The sequence below is a fragment of the Mytilus trossulus genome, chromosome 3 (assembly GCF_036588685.1).
Source record: "Mytilus trossulus isolate FHL-02 chromosome 3, PNRI_Mtr1.1.1.hap1, whole genome shotgun sequence".
Lineage (NCBI taxonomy): Eukaryota > Metazoa > Mollusca > Bivalvia > Mytilida > Mytilidae > Mytilus > Mytilus trossulus.
The window spans coordinates 76,036,641-76,058,260 of record NC_086375.1 but is presented as its reverse complement, the minus strand read 5'-3'; the positions used below and the strand labels follow the sequence as shown (position 1 = coordinate 76,058,260).

General features: G+C 33.1%; 1 protein-coding gene across 1 annotated transcript; it reads right to left on the bottom strand.

The window, feature by feature from the left end:
- Positions 1-638: 638 nt before the first annotated feature.
- On the bottom strand, positions 639-19,924 carry LOC134709731 (acid-sensing ion channel 1C-like). Its single transcript, XM_063569877.1, has 8 exons — positions 19,734-19,924; positions 10,971-11,523; positions 8,847-8,945; positions 7,675-7,825; positions 6,824-6,880; positions 3,235-3,385; positions 2,442-2,536; positions 639-872 (listed from the first exon to the last, which is right to left on the bottom strand). The coding sequence occupies exons 1-8, from the start codon at positions 19,859-19,861 to the stop codon at positions 697-699; spliced, it is 1,410 nt and encodes a 469-aa protein (XP_063425947.1). The 5' UTR covers positions 19,862-19,924; the 3' UTR covers positions 639-696.
- Positions 19,925-21,620: the final 1,696 nt, after the last annotated feature.

Below are 21,620 nucleotides of genomic sequence, written 5' to 3'. Positions count from 1 at the left end.
GTTCATGGATTTATGAGTTTGAACAGCGGTATATACTACTGTTGCCTTAATTTAAACTAGACAAAGATGGTGTATCCGTTGGTATGGAACGCTAGCTATAATCTGTTATAGTGTAAATGTTTTTGTGTTTTATCGCTTTGTCTTTACGTCATGTCATTCCTTCTTTATATTAAATGTTATTTGTACCGACACTGCATCTCTGTGTTAATTACTTTTTTGTCAAACAATTATATGATATGTCATTGCTATATTTTGTTATGTGCAATATATAAAACATTATGTTGAATGTTCTTAAACGTTAAAAGTTTTGATACATCTTTGTTCTGTGAAAACCTCATTATATCATATTTTAATGGCTTTATGTTTTGTTTATACACATGTACCTTCTGTGAAAAATTATATGTCATGGTTTAGGATGTGTTAGCTGAACAAACCATACTATGTAGGACGGACGGGCGGACACGGTTTAACGATGTGCCAGACATTTGCAATAGGGGCATTCAAAAGATATTCGCCCAATGAGCAATACAATTTCATCAGAGAGAAACCGACAAGCATCCTTTGATTAATCTCAAGATTGACAACTTCGAACTCTGATTTATTGTTTTATCATAATTATGTAATATCAAGAAACTAATACATTCAATATGAACTATAACATACTAATTTAGACAAAGCATTTATATAAACATAATATTAGTTCTTCTGTTCTTGCTTTGATAGACATATTTTATTCCCATTGTAAACTACAACGTTTCGCTTAAACAGGTTGACTAAAAAGTACCACATGACAAACAACATGAACTCGCCTAGTTCAATAACTGTTAATATGCTAGCTCCAAGGAACAATCCAATCTGTCCGCCAACATTGGCTGAAAAAAAGAGTAATCTCTATAGATTAACATGGTAAACCACTCCATAGTTTGTAACATGTGCCTGCTCCCAGTCAGGAACCTATAATTCAGTGGCCTATATCGCTTATCGTTGTCTGTGATATCTTTTTTCGTGTATTGTTTGACCATAAATCAAACTGTTGTTTTTCTATAAAAGGAAATGTGTCAAAATTTGTCATATATTTGTTATAGCGTACTGAACGGTGAGAGTTTACTCGTTGTTGAAGGCTGTATATACGGTGAACTCACTAGCGGATAGTTGTCTCATTGACAATCAGACCACATTTTCTTTTTATATTGATTTTTGAAATGTACTCCTGGGAAAAAGAAATTGATATAAAAAATAAAGTGCGTTTTTATCTAAATGTGATCGCTGTCCAAAAAAACGAGTTCAACTTGTCTGCAGTGTTGATGCTAATATCAAAGATACCAGGATTATAATTTAGTACGCCAGACGCGCGTTTCGTCTTCATAAGACTCATCAGTGACACCATTATCATATATTTATAAAGCTAAACAAGTACGAAGTTGAAGAGCATTCAGAATCCAAAAAAATCAGGATCCAAAATTCCAAAAAGTTGTGCCAAATACGGCTAAGGTAGTCTATTCCTGGGATAAGAAAATCCTCAGTTTTTCGAAAAAAATAAAAGGTTTGTAAACATTATTATTTTTTAAATGACCACATAATTGATATTCATGTCAACACCGAAGTGCTGACTACTGGGCTGGTGATACCCTCAGGGAAGAAACGTCCACCAGCAGTGGCATCGACCCAGTGGTGTAAATAGCTAACAAAGGTACCAGGATTATAATTTAGTACGCTAGACAGGCGTTTCGTCTACACAAGACTCATCAGTGACGCTTATATAAAAATACCCTCTGGGACGAAACGTCCACCAGCAGAGAGAGATCGAGAGATCCTCGTAAATTCTTTAATTTGACAGATAGATAACCAGATGGCCACGTTTAGTGATAAATAATACATACATATATGCACTTAGTGTTCATAAAACAACATTAGTATAGTCCCTGTTAAATTCATTTTCATGTTTTTATTAATTAACATTGAGACATTTTGAGCATCACATGTAATATAGTCACCTGTCTATCGAAGACCATATGTTGACATGAAGTCTTTTACTTTTTGTGTCGATGGGAATCTTTTTCAACAATCTATGCCCACCACCACCCTTTATCCATGACAAGATAATAATATATTAATATCATCAGAATATATCATGCTTGTTTTTATCCAGTATGAACAGTATGGATATGGCATAAACTGTATGGTATGGATTTGCTTATTGTTGTAGACGGTACAATGACATAAACATGCCTTCATCCACTTCATGTTTCAGGAAAATTCAATTTCAATCAAGAGATTTTTTTGATTTAATAAGAGCTGACATTGCCGGTGATGCAACCAATACCACAAAACAGCCGAGGCAAGCAAATACCAATAGGTTATTATGGGTTTCGTCATATAATATCTACACACATATTGAAAAGTTAACAGAACAAAGATATGAGATACACTGAAATACTTACAAAATATATCTCCAGCATTTTCGTATTTAGGTTTTTGTTCAGTGATTGTTGTCTGCAAGTTTTTATAATATATTCTAAGACTTACATAATTTTTTCTGAAACAAAAGATGTTAATGATTTGCTTGATATTAAAGATATTAATAAAAAAAGGTTTTAAGCTTATTTTAATCATCTTTTTATATATATATAAAAGGATACTTTCCTAAAAATATATTTTCAGTTTATTGTTGGAAAAAAGGAACAATTACCCCGAAGAATTATCTGCAGCGATCAAAACTAGTGTGTGGAAACCAAATGGAGCAACATAGCACCAAACAACCTCATTTGAATTTGTATTCTTTGTTTCAAGCTTTAATCCGAGTAATGATGTTTGAACTGCTTTTGGTTTATTTTGTTTTTAATTTGAGTAGTTCGAACAAATGCTATGTAAATGAACTGGAATAATTTATATACATTGACGATAAACACTGTATTTATCTAATAGTATAGATGTATATCATCGAAAACTATAAAGTTTTTTTTCGAACGAGCTTTTCTGTTTGGTAGCAAGGACACATGACGTATATATTTTCCAACAATGCTCCTATACGATTTTTATTCTGCAAAGTAACATCAAGACGTTTTTTATATATTGCACACGTTCTAGAAAAAAAAACATGATTTCAATCGTAAATCTTGAAGCTTCGAGAATTAAGATCGTTTTTACCATGAAAGTATTATATTTTACTTCCATGTTCATACAAATATTTTGTGTTCATACAAATATTTTGATCACATAAATATTCATACATACTTGATGTGTTCCTCCGTCTCGTTCAGTAGTTTAACCAATGATTTTGACATAAAATCAGACGGAAATTTTCCAAATGATAATTTTGTATCATAAGTTGTACTCTGACATGCAAACGGACAAATACATTTACTACCTGTCTGCAGAATGTCCCCTGAAATATAGACAAATACGTGTACTACCTGTCTCCAGAATTGCCTCCGAAACATCAACAGGCAAATACGTGTACTACCTGTCTCCAGAATTGCCTCTGAAACATCAACAGACAAACACGTGTACTACCTGTCTCCAGAATTGCCTCTGAAATATAAACGGACAAATACGTGTATTACCTGTCTCCAGAATTGCCCCTGAAATATAAACGGACAAATACGTGTATTACCTGTCTCCAGAATTGCCCCTGAAATATAAACGGACAAATACGTGTACTACCTGTCTCCAGAATTGCCCCTGAAATATAAACGGACAAATACGTGTACTACCTGTCTCCAGAATTGCCCCGGAAATATAAACAGACAAATACGTGTACTACCTGTCTCCAGAATTGCCCCTGAAATATAAACAGACAAATACGTGTACTACCTGTCTCAAGAATTGCCCCTGAAATATAAACGGACAAAAACGTGTACTACCTGTCTCCAGAATTGCCCCTTAAATATAAACGGACAAATACGTGTACTACCTGTGTCCAGAATTGCCCCTGAAATATAAACAGACAAATACGTGTACTACCTGTCTCCAGAATTGCCCCTGAAATATAAACTGAAAAATAGGTGTAATACCTGTCTGCAGGATCTATCCTGAAATATAAACAGAAAAATACGTGTAATACCTGTCTGCAGGATCTATCCTGAAATATAAACAGAAAAATACGTGTAATACCTGTCTGCAGGATCTAACCTGAAATATAAACAGAAAAATACGTGTAATACCTGTCTGCAGGATCTATCCTGAAATGTAAACGGGCGAATACATGTCATACTTGTCTGCATAATCCCCCCTGATATTTAAAGAACACATTCATGTCCTACTTGTCTCCAGAATTGCCCCTGAAATATAAACAGACAAATTCATGTCATATCTGTTTGCAGAATCTTCCATGAAATGTAAACGGGCGAATGCATTTCATATCTGTTTGCAGAATTTCCAATGAGATATGAAAGGACAAATACATGTTATACATGTCTGCAAAATCTCCCATGAAATATGAAAGGACAAATACATGTCATACCTGTCTGCAGACTATCCCCTGAAAGGTGAAAGGACAAATGCATGTAATACCTGTCTGCAGTATCTCCCCTGACATTTGAAAGGTCAAATACATGTCATACCTATCTGCCAAATCTCCCATGAAATGTTAAAGGACAAATACATGTCATACCTATCTGCAAAATGTTTAAGGACAAAAACATGTCATACCTATCTGCAAAATCTCCCATGAAATGTTAAAGGACAAAAACAGGTCGAATCTGTCTGCAAAATATCCCCTGAAAGGTTAAAGGACAAATGCATGTCATACCTGTCTCCTGAATCTCCCCTTTTAAAAGGACAAATGCATGTTATACCTGTCTGCAGAATCTTCTCTGAAATGTAAAATGACAAATACATGTCATACCTGTCTGCAGAATCTCCCCTAAAATGTTAACAAACAAATACATGTCATACCTGTCTGCAGTATCTCCCCTGAAATGTGAACGACCAAATACATGCCATACATATCTGCAAAATCTCCCATGAAATGTTAAAGGACAAATACATGTCAAACCTGTCTGGATAATCTCTACTGTAATGTTAAAGGACAAATACATGTCAAACCTATCTGCAGAATCTCTCCTGAAATGTGTAAGGACAAATACATGTCTTACCTGTCTGCAGAATATCGCCTAATATGAAAATGGGAAAATTTATGTCATACCTGATGTGTTAATAGAAAAATACATGTCAAACCTGTCTACAGAATCTCCCCTGCAATGTGTAAGAACAAATACATGTCATATCTGTCAGCAGAATTTCTCATGAAATATAAACAGACAAATACATGTCAAACCTGTACGCAGAATTTCTACTGAAATGTAGACAGACAAATACATGTCATACCTGTCTGCAGAATATCCCCTAAAAATGTTAACGGAAAAATACATGTCATACCTATCTGCAAAATTTCCCCTGACTGTCTGCAGAGTTTCCCCTGACATGTAAAAGGACAAATACAATTCATACCCTGCCTGCAGGATATCTCCTGAAATGTTAAAGGACAAATTCATGTCATTCCTGTCTGTAGAATGTCACCTGAAATGTGAAAGGACAAATGGTCTGGGACCACAATTGTCGTACCTTGATTTTCGTTGTTCACAAATATAGTCCCTAGTTTTGACAGTGGGTTACTTGCCATTAATTTTTATACCCCTTCCAAATATATTTCTCTATGTTTAATACCTCAAATTGCAAGTAGGGGGTGAAATTACACTGTAAAAAAAGTTGGGTCCAGAATTTTAAAGGAAAGTAGTGATTTGGTCCAGCTGAAAAAGGTTTAAAATTAGCACTTCAAAATGCTGTCAAAAGATTTCAAGACGACCTAAACATAAACTTGTCCATATTTTGAGTTAGAGACGATGAAGTTTTCTATAATTTTGATATAATTTGTCCCAAAAGTAGTTACTTTTACACACTGTAAAAGTTTCTTTGAGAAAGCGCAGGTGGGATTTTTTTTTAATTTTCTTTTATGTTTTAAAAGAAATGCGCTACGAAAAAATTATGGTTTCTTACCAAATTGTACCACATGTCATATCTGTCTGCAGAATCTCCCATAAAATGTAAAAGGACAAATACATGGCATAACTGATTGCAGAATCTCTCCGATACATTTGTTTTGCCCCTGAGATTTCATGATACAAATCTTAGTTTTTGATATATAATCAATATGTTTATTTCTTTTAATGAAATTCATGATTAGACATTGGGATTATTTTTGGGGAAAACTAAAACTTTATCCTATAATCTCCGGATATAGGATATCTGAAAAAAAAATAATGGGTCTACTGAAAATGACTAAATATTATTACCAAAGAGAAGTATTTTGAGGGAAAAACTACGAATTATCATTGAAATCTCTGAAAATAGGAAACCGGAAAATTTATCAAATGTAACTCTATTTTAATCATAACAAATAAAACTGAATACGGAAACTGACCAAATTTCCTTGAAAGAAATAAACTATATTGATAAAATATCAAAAATTAAGATTTTTTATCATGATATCTCAGAAAAAAACCATTTGTATCGGAGACGGTGTCATAGGCAACGCTGAAAATTTAAATGTTTTAAATAAAATACCCGAATCTGTTCAATGAAGGTACAGTACAATTACAACCAATGGCAATCCAATGTTCGTCGTTGAAAGGTTAGCTACTTAATACAAACCCTTTATAAAAAAGAAGTTACAAACCCAAATGAAAACAAGGAATACCAGGTGTGTAATACTTGTTGGTGATGAAAAGTGCTGAATTATGTGCTTGCAGATTGACGAATATATTGTGGTATCATACTTTTCAGTTATGTTGCTGATGTAGTTTTATTTTTTTCATTCACTTACAAATAGCTGGACCAACACACTCTGCATATCTTTCTTTTGAGCAATATTTTCCTGTGGCTGAAAAAGAATTGAAATTCTTAACAATGATATAATCCTTTGTGTCATATATAAATCAGCGATTCTTGTTGTTTTCTAAAATTTTCATTCAAAACTCCCTACCACACCAAGTAGGGAATTGATTTATTAAATGTTGACAATCTGTTGGTTTTTGAAGCTCATTTTCTAATATTTAAGCGGACAGTATTTGTCGAATGTAAGATGAACTAAATACAACACAAAGAATGTGTGCTTTGTTATTACTTTATTGTTGTTTAGTCTGTAGATTTTTATGCTGGGTCTTGGTTACTATTATTTGTCTGTTTATCTTTTTCTTTTTAATCCATGGCTTTGTCATTTTCGATTTAAATTTTCCTCGGATTTCAGTATTTTTGTAATTTTACTTTTTAAATGCTGATGTTTATTATTAATAAGAGGCTTCGTTGGGCAAACGACAGACGCAGCGCTGTTACACACTTTAAGAACATTTATGTACGTTGGTTCCATAAAGAGACAAGAAAGATAATTTTAAAAGGTTGATATTTCTAAAGAAGAAAAAACCCAGATCTATGATTGGTCAGTATTTCTTAATCAAGAGTAGCTTGTTTCTATGTGAATTGCCACAAAATATTCCATAGTTAGCAGTTTATTTAATGTGATCTATCACAAAACCTTTAGTTTTAGTGGCTTTTTCTGCGAAGACAAGTATTGTGTGATTACTATATGGCGTTTTCTAAAACAACTTTATTAATTTTGGTGTGAATATAATTACAGCACACATTTTTTAAACCGTTGACGTATTGTACATAACTTACGACTTTCGAACATAAAATCAACACAGCCACATTTCTGCATGATTGAATCTCGTAAACAGTCATGTCTACATTTAGATTCACTATAATGGGATGCACTCTCTTCACAGATGTTATTCTCAAAAGCTTTGTATGGTGATGGTAAGTATTTATTCTGCACAACAAACAATAGTAGAACATAAATAAGATTAATTTCAAACTATCAAAAAGTAGAGTAACAAACAAATACCAAACACCAAGGAAGATTGAAAAAGAACGTCCTTTATCAAATCCGAAAATCAAACTGTGAGTTATATGAATTTCGGATCATCATTGTACTGTGGATTATAAAAACTTCGTGCACCGTTAAAACGTTCACCCGGTGAACCTTGAACAACAAAACTAGACAAATGATGAACTGTTTTTTATATCATTTATATAAATATATTGCTTGTTTAAATTGTATCTGAAAATAATAATAATAATAATAATAATAATAATAATAATAATAATAATAATAATAATATTTTTTTTATCTAGCTACAAAGTTTGTAATAAATTTTTCTGATGGCATCGATTTTTTTTTTAAATAAGATTAAAAATTTAATTTGTAAAGAAAGGTTTACGTCCTTCTCATTCATTCACTATACTTGTAGTAACAAATCAGGAATATGACAGTTCTTGTCCATTCGTTTTTTATGTGTTTTGTTATTTGATTTTGCCATGTGGTTATGGAGTATCCGAATTGATTTTCCTCTAAGTTCAGTATTTTTGTGATTTTACTTTTTAGATGGGTTTGGCTTTTATTCTAAGGTATACTATGATCATATATAGTTTTTCACGTGTTTCGGTTCGTATACGTCCTTGGATTTTAAAAAGTTTGCTTAGAAGGTTTTTAATTCATAAAAGTGTTTCGGACGCATACAATTTTTTACAGTTTCGTTCTGAAGTTGAAAATGAATTTCATTGGATATTGACAACATCTTTTAAAACAACTCACCAACGAAACCTGGGTGATATAAAAGAGAATTGATCTATTTTTGTATGTGATCTTATCTGACTGTACAACGAGACTATTTCTAAGTATCAAGATAGATTGCTTATTCATTAGAATTCGTTAATGGTTAGAAGCACTTTTTGTTTAATTGTCCGGAAAATTTCGGATAAGGAACATCAATTAATAAAGGTCTGCATACCTGCTTTCTAGTAATTTCTACGGAAGCTTCAGATGCAGGTGGGACAAGGAACCCGTTATTTACCATTAGTACATCCTCGTTTTGGTCGTGCACAGCAACCTGGATAAGTAGTAAATTTATCAAAACTGGATCTCAACACTGAAGTGGTTGATTATTAAGTCAAATTTGTCACGAAAAATGTGTATTAAATCAGGATTCTGTCACCTGTCTCATTGGTCTGACGAATATATAAACAGAAACAGTTTACTCGATAATAACAATCTTAAAGTTATCCAGACTGATGGTTTGAATCAATCCTTGTTTGGGTTCGTTTTGATCATTTTTAAATTTTCCATTTTGAATTTTGTAGACTGATTTGTGTCTTTTCGTCGTTATTCGTGCTTTGTTTCCCTTAATTATCTTCCGTTTCTCTCTTCTCTATCAAGCAAGATTTTCTGAATGTTCAGAGTTCATCCACTTTGTTAATCAGTTAATAAAGGATTCATAAGATAGACCATGATTAGCCGATAGTTATAATGAAATACATATCGATGAACAAATGCATCGGCTACTTTCTAGTATTGTCTTATTTCCTATTATTAATTTTCCTGTACTTGATGGCGATTTTAAATGGAATAAATTTCATTGCGGAAAGATATGATTTTTTTTTAATGTGCAGACTAATGTTTTTAAAACTTTATTCTAATAAATACCAGACACAATGACTGATCAGCAACGTTATTAGTTTACCTATATACACAGGAACCACCAATCGTCTTAGAAAAAAAGAATGCAGAAAAGTAAAGTCGGTCGAACAAATGTCAATATTTTAGTAACGTAGAACAGTTTTTCGAGAATTTAAATTGAAAATTTATATACATGTATATAATTTCTTGCATTATTCATATGCAATTGTTCATGCTCTTGTGCATGCAAATTTGTATAAAAATTGGAATAAGGTAAAACCTTTAAATACACAGAAAGCTTTAAGGATAATTCTTTAACTTGTAGCGTTTAAATTTTATAAACTTACTGTTGAAAAAATTGTGAATCATTCGAAATACTAAGAATTTTCTTGTCCCAGGCATAGATTACCTTAGTCGTATTTGGCACAACTCTATGATGATTTGGGTCATCAAAGCTCTTCATATTTGTACTTGTTTGGCTTTGACTATTTTGATCTTCAACTTCGTACTTGGTTGGCTTTATAAATATTTTGATATGAGCGTCACTGATGAGTCTTATGTAGACGAAACGCGCATCTGCATGGCGTACTAAATTATAAACCTGGTACCTTTGATAACTATTGATCTAAGCGTCACTGATGAGTCTTATGTAGATGAAACGCGCGTATGTCATATCAAACTCTACCTGGTAACTTTGATAACAAATAAGAACAGAATTTGATTATCAAATAGTTTGTGATGGAAATATGTCACTGAAAGATAATAAGGGTAGAAATGCGAATCCGGTGCAGTTAAATTGGTCCCGCTTATGTTATTACGAATATATCTATTACAACCATGAAGATGTGAAATTTTTTTCAATGAATTTATTTCAGATTGAACAATGGTGTTTAAAAAAATAACTCTGACGTTCATCCACTGATTACAGAGTATTCGGAAGTGTTTTTTTTTTTACCAAAGTGTTAGTACATATAGCTTATTTACACTATCTGCAATAATTTTTTGCTAGGTAATGAATGGTTTTTACTGATGTGCACTATCGCGATATATTTTTAATCGCTTTATATGCCTGTGCAGTAGAGTTATGTGCTTTTTTTGCATTGTATTTTTAGTATCTTTATTATTTAAATTGTACAGACTAGTTAAAACGGGGAGAATTGAGATTGCATCAACTAGTTTAACCCCTCAACATTACATATGCCCGTTACATGTTAAACAGCCATTTGCTACGATTATATCGCATTCAACATATTGGGGAATTATGTCTTGCCCTTAGGAAATTGGTAGTCTCTATTAAATTTATAAACTACATGTTTTTAAAATCATAAAGAATTTTGGAGCTTGAAATATTCAATAGACACATAATTATCTAGTGTTTAAAGGTATGAAACTTTTTAATGTCTTTATTTCATAAAATGAGTAGGAAATGTTTATTCGACGATTGTATATCTAATTTTACCTTTAATCCAGATGAAAGATAGTTTTCAGGATAGTAATCATCATCAAGAAGAAGATCTATATACACATGTAGATTATAAAGTCCTCCAAACATGGGAGTGGTAACAGGGCTACCACCATTGAATCTTACACACAGTCCAAGGTCTGTTGCAACTGGTGTGTAATTCAGATAATTAGCTTTCAAATCAAATTCATGGAACTCTATAAACTGAGATAATTGTTTAGATTCATTGTAAAGATCTTCAATTGTCTGTTCATCAAAAAAGCCTTCTGTAGAATAAAATGGATCACTCCAATTAACAGGTGTTTTTTCAGCAGGTTTTGGTATACGAGTTATTCCATAGTAATAATGCTCTGTGCGGTTATCGTCTCCAAACGTGCTTCTGTTCTTTGTGGAAAGGTTACAGATCGTAATGGCGGGAAATTGTAGTTCCTCGGCATGCCTCATAGACACTGTTGTGAATGTAGGATTGCTGTAGTATGATGATAACTCGGTAGTTACGATATATATCAAGTAAGTAGCTGACGCCAACCATAAAACAATCCAAAAAACTCTGTAACAAAGTAGAATATATTATAACAGAATATTGTTCTAACACAAATATAGTTTTATTAGTTATTTACCAATTTATTTTATTTTATTTTATTTTACCTTATCTTATTATATTTTTATTTTATTTTGTTTGTATGTTCTTAGAAATGGTTTTGATAACTGCTCCAGTTATCAAAAACATTAACTGATGAGTCTTATGTAGACGAAACGCGCGTCTGGCGTATAAAATTATAATCCTGGTACTTTTGATAACTATTTACACCACTGGGTCGATGCCACTGCTGGTGGACGTTTCGTCCCCGAGGGTATCACCAGCCCAGTAGTCAGCACTTCGGTGTTGACATGAATATCAATTATATGGTCATTTTTATAAATTTTCTGTTTACAAAACTTTGAATTTTTCGAAAAAAAACTTAGGATTTTCTTTCCCCAGGAGTAGATTACCTTAACCATATTGGCACAACTTTTTGGAATTTTGGATCCTCAATGCTCTACAACTTTGTATTTATTTGGCTTTTTAACTATTTTGATCTGAGCGTCACTGATGAGTCTTATGTAGACGAAACGCGCGTCTGACGTATAAAATTATAATCCTGGTACTTTTGATAACTATTTACACCACTGGGTCGATGCCACTGCTGTTGGACGTTTCGTCCCCGAGGGTATCACTAGCCCAGTAGTCAGCACTTCGGTGTTGACATGAATATCAATTATATGGTCATTTTTATAAATTTTCTGTTTACCAAACTCTGAATTTTTCGAAAAAAAATAAGGATTTTCTTACCCCAGGAGTAGATTACCTTAGCCATATTGGCACAACTTTTTGGAATTTTGGATCCTCAATGCTCTACAACTTTGTATTTATTTGGCTTTTTAACTATTTTGATCTGAGCGTCACTGATGAGTCTTATGTAGACGAAACGCGCGTCTGGCGTATAAAATTATAATCCTGATACTTTTGATAACTATTTACACCACTGGGTCGATGCCACTGCTGGTGGACGTTTCGTCCCCGAGGGTATCACCAGCCCAGTAGTCAGCACTTCGGTGTTGACATGAATATCAATTATATGGTCATTTTTATAAATTTTCTGTTTACAAAACTTTGAATTTTTCGAAAAAAACTAAGGATTTTCTTACCCCAGAAGTAGATTACCTTAGCCATATTGACACAACTTTTTGGAATTTTGGATCCTCAATGCTCTACAACTTTGTATATATTTGGCTTTTTAACTATTTTGATCTGAGCGTCACTGATGAGTCTTATGTAGACGAAACGCGCGTCTGGCGTATAAAGTTATAATCCTGGTACTTTTGATAACTATTTACACCACTGGGTCGATGCCACTGCTGATGGACGTTTCGTCCCCGAGGGTATCACCAGCCCAGTAGTCAGCACTTCGGTGTTGACATGAATATCAATTATATGGTCATTTTTATAAATTTTCTGTTTACAAAACTTTGAATTTTTCGAAAAAAACTAAGGATTTTCTTACCCCAGGAGTAGATTACCTTAGCCATATTGGCACAACTTTTTGGAATTTTGGATCCTCAATTCTCTACAACTTTGTATTTATTTGGCTTTTTAACCATTTTGATCTGAGCGTCACTGATGAGTCTTATGTAGACGAAACGCGCGTCTGGCGTATAAAATTATAATCCTGGTACTTTTGATAACTACTCCAAACGATATCTAACAAAAGACTTAACCTTTAAGTGCTGTAAAAAGTGTTGCAATTTCCAGCATTGCAAAACATAATTATTCTAATTGTATAAGATTGAATTGTCGGTTCAGTGTATCTTCTTATAAGCTTATATATTAAAATAAAATCGGTCTTTCTGTCATTTTGAAAAGCTATAGTGTTCATTTTGATTTTTTTTTATGATTTCGATTTTAAGGAAGAACAAGGACACACGAAAGTAATTTTTACTCTTATAACGTTATTTTGTAGGATATAACATTTTTATATAACTCTTGATATATTAAAATGCAATCTTAAAAATATACCAGAATTTGATATTTACAAACCAAAATTTTCATCAGAAAAGAGAGGCAGAAGAAATGTAAAGGGATAATCAAACTCTCAGGTCGAAAACAAACCGAACTATGCCATGACAAATCAAAATAAAAAACTACCAAAACGTAGCATATAAAACTAAAGTCCGAGCAACACGCGAACCCTATCGGAAAACTGGGGGACGATGTTATGATGATTGAAGCCTTCGAAAAAGTATAACATTTTTATTATTAACAATAGATCTAATCAGCATAACATGATAGTTTTAATATTTATTGTTAAAATGAATTTCAGTGTCGTTTTAATATTTGAGAATGTTTTGAACATCGTTTTTTGCTTCTGCTGTTGAATCTCGGTTTTTGTACAAGTCTTTTAAATTTTAGTAAAATTTTAAGATTGTCATTTTGAAGACGTGGATTGTCAGGTATTGTTATTATGGAGACACACACATTCAATTAGAACTAATCGTTTCCAGAGTAAACTTCCTCAGAAATGATCAAGACAAAAGTGTTTTTCGATTTTAACTTTTGATGGAACAATCTATCGTCAACTTTTCCTTGAAAAATTGAAAAGGAAAATTCCAGTCCTACATTTAATTTAATTGACAGAAAAAAAGAAGGAAACATATAGGCAACATTAGTATATACTGGTGTTTAAAAGTCGTAAATCGATTGAGAGAAAACAAATCCGGGTTATAAACTAAAACCAAGGGAACATCAACTATAAGAGGAAACAACAGGAACACTAAATTCAACAAAAACAAACGCCTACTTACATAGAAACAAACTATTTGATAGTAACTCCAATTTTCCTAATTTGGTACAGGACATTTAAAGAAAATGGTGGGTTGCACCTGGTTTTACGGCTAGCCAAACCTCCCTCTTAAAAGACAATGTTTAAATATATCGTTAAAATGACAACACTACAGGACAGAAATACAACACAAGCACACGAAAGAACAATCATCATAGAGAAACTTATTAATATATAAAATAATAGTCACAAAACAACATGCAAACTGGTGTACACATGCGAAAATCGTCCATTAAAAACAGACACGAAATCACAAACAGAGACTCATTTACATTATGAACATGCAAACCCGAACTTTATATAATTTATTTTCACAAAATAACCTGTCCAAACAATTTTCATGACAATGATGATAGTATAAGTCAATTTGACAATAATTTGGACGACAAACGATAAGATACGACCAATATACAAGTGAAACAATAACAGAAATAACAAAAATGAATACATGAATGTTTGATGTGCAAAATACCGAGACACGTTGTATAACAACTTGGTATAACAGTCATATTTAGGTTACAGATTTGGTATCTTTTGTTACATATTCTGTCATCGTAATTGGACTTCTTTTGAACCGAGTTTGTGCGTATTTCTGTGTGTTTGTTGTCTCCTCATTGGTTGAAAAAAGGAGATATAAAAAATCATGTTTAACCCCGCCGCAGTGTTTGGGCCTCACCAAAGTCAGGAGCCTCTGGTGTATGCTAGTCTTTTATGATTTTCACTTTTAGTTTCTTTTATATATTTTAGTTTAATATGACGTCCATTATCACTAAACTAGTACACATTTTTGTTTTTTGGCAAGTTGAAGCACGCCTCCTGGTGCAGGATCTAAACGCTGTATAGAAAGCCCTTTGGTGGCCTTCGACTGTTTTCCGCCTAATTGTTTGGTTTTTTATCCCTTTGATCCATTCCCGAATTCCATTCTCAATTTTATTTACGTTCGGTACTTAGCACACAGACGTCATAGATATTTAAAAAATGCAATCTAAGACATGGTAAAAATGTCATTAGTTAATTTAGACACAGACGCATCGTAAAAATCAGCCTATTCGTGATGGTGTCTATAAGATTTAAGGAGAGTTTTTGCCACCTTTGATAACTAATTGATCTTTCCTCCTCAACATTGATGGATCAGTTTCTGTGTAAGTATAAAACTTCTATATATTATTTCAGCATAGTGTGAACATGCAGGAGCATAACGGCAAATGTGATATACAAACACTATACGACGGTGCAGAGGGTATGTAACTGTTGAGGAAATTGATAATTGGGAAGTTTGAATCATCACGTTTGTCATAGATTTTAGTTTGAAGTCGTCCATCTGTGTTAATATTGAGAAAAAGAAGATCAAAGTATGAATTAGTCGTATTTGTATCAGTAGTATTCTTAATTTCAAGTTGACTGAGATATATGTGATGCAAGTACTCACTGAAAAATGGGTTATTCAGTGATAGGACATTATCAATATACCTTAAAGTAGAATTTAAATTTTTGCAAATTGCTTTTTCTTTTTGTATTCTAGAAGATTTAGAATGAATTCTGCTTTATACTAGTACAAGTCCATCAGAGGGATGCACACTTAGTACCCTTTATTACCGACTGTCTGTTGGAATATCAATCCTCCAAACTCAATACATATATTGTCGATTAAAAGTCAAGCATTTTGATAGTATTATCTTCACTGTGTTTTATGATAGAACCAGTGCGGTTCTTCACAAAATACCAATATTTATAACTCAAAACAAGAAATGTTTACCTTCGATTCCCATTTATATAGAAAAAGCTCTGTTTAATGAGATTGTGAAGTCGACAACTTTTTGGAATTTTTGGTCGTCAATGCTCTTCAGCGTTGTACTTATTTGGCTTTTTAACTATTTCATCTGAACGTCACTGATAAGTCTATGCAAATTTTTTGTTCCCCCCTCGCCGGGATTCGATCTCATGCTAATAAGATATCGTGACACCAAATCGCCTGAACTGTGTCCGACGAGCTAGACCACTCGACCACTCGACCACCTTGGCTTCACAAAAACAAAGCTTCCTGTGGCCGGGTGTTACCTTTCATGGTCAGTTTTTATCTAGCGTCGTAAGACAGTACATGATATAATAAAATCAACGGTACCAATTTGTTACACAGGATGCGCATTTCGACAATACATGTCTCTTCAGTGATGCTCGTGGCCAAAATATTTGAAATCCAAAGCATATATAAAAGATGAAGAGCTATAATCCAAAAGGTCCAAAAGTATTACCAAATTCGTGAAAGGAATCAGAGCTTTGCGTGAGGGAGATACATTCCTTAATTTTAAATATTTTTTAATATTTTGTAACAGCAAATTTTAATAACACAAAAAATCCGTATTTTCATGCCAGTACCGAAGTACTGGCTACTGGGCTGGTGATACCCTCGGGGCCTAATAGTCCACCAGCAGAGGCATCGACCCAGTGGTAGTAATAAAATCAACGGTACCAATTTTGTTGCACCAGATGCGCATTTCGACAATACATGTCTCTTCAGTGATGCTCGTGGCCAAAATATTTGAAATCCAAAGCATATATAAAAGATGAAGAGCTATAATCCAAAAGGTCCAAAAAGTATTACCAAATTCGTGAAAGGAATCAGAGCTTTGCGTGAGGGAGATACATTCCTTAATTTTAAATAATTTTTAATATTTTGTAACAGCAAATTTTAATAACACAAAAAATCCGTATTTTCATGCCAGTACCGAAGTACTGGCTACTGGGCTGGTGATACCCTCGGGGACTAATAGTCCACCAGCAGAGGCATCGACCCAGTGGTAAAAAGTAAAATCACAAAAATACTGAACTCAGAGGAAAATCAATTTGGAAAGTCCATAATCACATGGCAAAATCAAAAAACAAAACGCATCAAAAACGAATGGACAAGAACTGTCATATTCCTGACTTGGTACAGGCATTTTCAAATGTAGAAAATGGTGGATTAAACCTGGTTCTATAGCGCTAACCCTCTCACTTTAATAACAGTCTCATCAAATTCCGTTACATTTACATGATGCGTTAAATAAACAGTCACAATCAATAAAATAGTCAAAATATGGGAACATCAGTCATCATCGTATAACAATTTAACAGGACACAACAACATCTACTATCTACGAACACATGGATTGATTTGAGTGTCTGACGTCAGAAAAATTATATACGTCACATAAATTTGTCGTTTAAAACAGGCATGAAGATGGAATTGTTACAGATAAGCTGAAATATATATACTTAGTATATATAAAATTCCTGGTTTGCTTCTTCTCAACAGCCTAGTAGTCAGTGCTTCAATGTTAACATGAACTGCCATTTGTATGGTCATAGTCATAAATTAACTGTTTGATTTTTTTTAAATACTAAGGCTTTTCTACCTTAGAAAGATATTACCTAAGATGTATTTGGCAAAAACTTTTTGGAATGTTTTATCCTTAATGTTCTTCACTTCGTACTTTATATGGCCTTTTATTTTTTTTAACTCTTTGAACTCGAAACTGATGAGTCTTTTGTAGACGAAACGCGCGTTTGGCCCAAACATTAAATTTCAATCCTGGATTTCTATGGTGTGTTTATTTTCTACTTGTCAATGTTCATTATTTGATTCAGATCTTTTTGCCAATTTCATGGATTAGTAAAATATTAATGGTATACCCATAGATAACCCCAAATCGATGTTATCTTCAAAATAAGAAAAGTTTTTACTTCCTCTAGTCAAATTAACCTTAAATGTATTTGGTCATATATATCCTTTTTATCATACAGCTCTTAACGTTTCCAAGAGTACTTACTTTTCTGAAATTATCCGTTGATTAATTATGAAACTATTAAAAAACGAATGTTCAAAATTCTTCAGGCAAAATTAACCTTAGAAACTTTTAAACCGATGCATGCATTCCAGAACGTTAATTGAGAACAATTAAAAAGATGGTGGGATTTCAGATGTATGTGTGCATAAATAAACTATGACAATTGAAATCTTATCAGTCAATGCACACTTGTGTTATGTTGATTAAATATTTAAATTTTCATTACAGAAGACAAAAAAAAAGCACCATGCAAAAATCCTAAATTGTTGAACAAAATATCAACTCAAAGATTACTAGTTTTCAATCAACAAAACAGTAGGAAAGATATAATCATCTGATGTCATTATATGTTTCCTTTTATTCTTTAGTTTCACAGTTCACATGAGGTCATGTTAACAGAAACCAGGTAACGTACGCTGTAACTTCACGAGAAAATTATAGGACTTGAATGTTTTACATTTGTTTAAGCTGCATCTGTATTAACATGTATTTATTTTCGCGGAAAAATACATACCGCGACATTCGCGAAAACAAACACATCGCGGAAAAATTCACACACAGTTTATGAAAGTTGATGGGGTAAGGTTGAAACCCCTATTGTTTTTTTAATAATTTGTCAATATAGTTTACATCATGCTTTTATCAAAGCAAATAACGTGACTCACCGGACTTAATTGTTATGCAACATGTTGTTATAGATTATGCATTGGCTATTTACAAATCCAATTTTGTGGGATACAAAAAACCCATCCCACCATATACTTTAAAGACATGCTCTTATAACATGCTTTCAGATGAGGAAAAAAGAAACATGGGGTCACTGGACTTTGTCACCTAATCAGTGCTTTGTTTTTTTTTATAATTGAGAGATGTCTCAAATAAAGGCAACAGTAGTATACTGCTGTTCAAAAATCATAAATTCATGAACAAAAAACAAAATCGGGGTAACAAACTAAAACAGAGGGAAACGCATTAAATATAAGAGGAGAACAACGACACAACACCGAAACGCAACACACACAGAAACGGACCAAGCAACAGACAAAACACCACGAGAATAACAAATATAACATCAAAACCAAATACATGAATTTGGGATAGACAAGTACCGTGCCACGTCTTATCTCAATATCTCAAAAATAAGAGAAAACCAAACGACTCAACGTTAAAATGCAACACACACAGAAACGAACAATATTATAACAATGGCTATCTTCCTGACTTGGTACTTGGTACTTGGTAAACTATAATAGAACCATAACATTATATTTTGTATGTATCATGTTAAAACTACCATCTCAAATTATTTGATAATAAAATTTTGAAACATGTCAGAAAAGGCGAATTATTGTAACTATCGAGGAAGCAAATAAGGATGTGTTTCTGATCTATGGTTTTCATTTGTTAAATAGTGAAAACCTGGAGAAGCCAGTAAGCTGATATGACGTCATGTATATAATGAATAGAGTACCAACCTTAATTTATGTTTGAATTATTCTTACCATCAGACTGTATTATGAATGTGTCTTTCACTATATAACTGACTAACTTACGTTCTTGCAAGTGGATGCTTCCGTCCAAAATTTATTTTATTCACTGCATGGAATCCGGTTGATTCTATATAATCATCCCAAATATTAGCAAACGTCAGTCTTTTGGGCTTTTCAGATTTGTCTGACATTTTTGTATTTACTGATATTTTATGAACAATATGTTAAACTTTTGAATTTTTTGTATCTGTATCTTGTTTTAATCCACTATCCCGTAATTCCTCAAGTGTACAATGCCTTTTGATAGACTTGTTGATAGTTAATGACATTTTAAAAGTTACAATGGAATCAACCAATTCACACTAATGGCTCTTCTATTCGTCAGTTAAACAACTATTGATGAGTTTTAATTATCATTCAGATCAACTATCATGAAATCCATATTTATTTTAGAAAAAGCAAATACCTTGTTCTTCCGAAGCAAACAACATTTGAGTAAAGAGAGAAGTTGATGCAATGTACTTGCAACCAAAAAAAGGTAAACAGATAACACTTTGATAAGGATTTAACACAGTTAGAAAATTCAATCAACATTATATCAGAATTGACTGTTTTATATGACGTTAAAAAATTCAAATCACAATATATAAATAGATATCAAAGGTACCAGGATTATAATTTAGTACGCCAGACGCGCGTTTCGTCTATATTAGACGCATTTGTGACGCACATATTAAAATAGTTATATCGCCAAACAAGTTCAAAGTTGAATAGCATTTAGGATAATTCCAAAATTCCAAAAAATTGTGGCAAATCCGGCTAAGGTAGTCTTACATAGATACAAATATCTTGTCTTAAAGAGGGATACATCCTACTTTGTAAAGGATCACTCAGATTCAAAAAATATTCTCTGAAACTGATATTATCAAGATGCTTGATTTCTTGATTGACAACATATTTGTTACGTTCGGAGATAGAAATCGTCGGTATTCCAATGAGAAAAAACTGTGCCCCTCTACTTGCCGACTTGTTTCGTTATTATTATGAGGCTGAATTCATGCAGGAACTTCTTATGAAGAAAGACAAGAAGTTAGCAATATCCTTTCACTCTACTTTCCGCTATATAGATGATGTTCTTTCACTAAATAATTCAAAAATTGGTGACTATGTGGAACGCATCTATCCCATCGAACTAGAGATTAAGTATACTACAGATACAGTTAAGTCGGCCTCATATCTTGCATACATCTAGAAATTGACTTTGAGGGTCGGTTGAAAACAAAACTTTACGACAAAAGAGATAATTTCAGCTTTCCAATTGTGAACTTTCCATTTAGTTCTAAGTAGCAACTTTCCAGCAGCACCTGCATACGGGGTATATATCTCCCAATTGATACGATATTCCCGTGCTTGTATTTCCTATCATGATTTTCATGAGAGAGGGTTGCTGCTCACAATGAAGCTATTAAACCAAGAGTTTCATATGTTGAAGTTGAAATCATCCCTTCGTAAATTTTACGGACGCCATCACGAGTTGGTTGACCGTTATGGAATAACCGTTTCACAAATGATATCGGATATGTTCCTTACGTCGTAACTACAATCCCCTTCCCTTTCATGAATGTGACCTACCGAATTAGACTATTTACCGGAATTGTATTCATATAAGAAACACGACGGGTGCCACATGTGGAACAAGATCAGCTTACCCTTCCGGAGCACCTGAGATCACCTCAGTTTTTGGTGGGGTTCGTGTTGTTTATTCTTTAATTTTCTATGTTGTGTCATGTGTACTATCGTTTGTCTTTTTCATTTTTAGCCATGGCATTGTCAGTTTGTTTTAAAATTTATGAGTTTGACTGTCCCTTTGGTATCTTTCGTCCCTCTTCTACACCTGGGATTAGAAAATCCTTAGTTTTTCAAAAAAATCAAAGTTTTGTAAACAGGAAA

Coding starts and splice junctions, on each gene's coding strand:
- LOC134709731 (XM_063569877.1), bottom strand. CDS start 19,861: ATGTCAGACAAATCTGAAAAGCCCAAAAGACTGACGTTTGCTAATATT. Junction 7,826..8,846: donor TAGAAATTACTAGAAAGCAG/GTATGCAGACCT, acceptor TTTGTTGTGCAG/AATAAATACTTACCATCACC. Junction 6,881..7,674: donor TGATTTTATGTTCGAAAGTC/GTAAGTTATGTA, acceptor ATTCTTTTTCAG/CCACAGGAAAATATTGCTCA.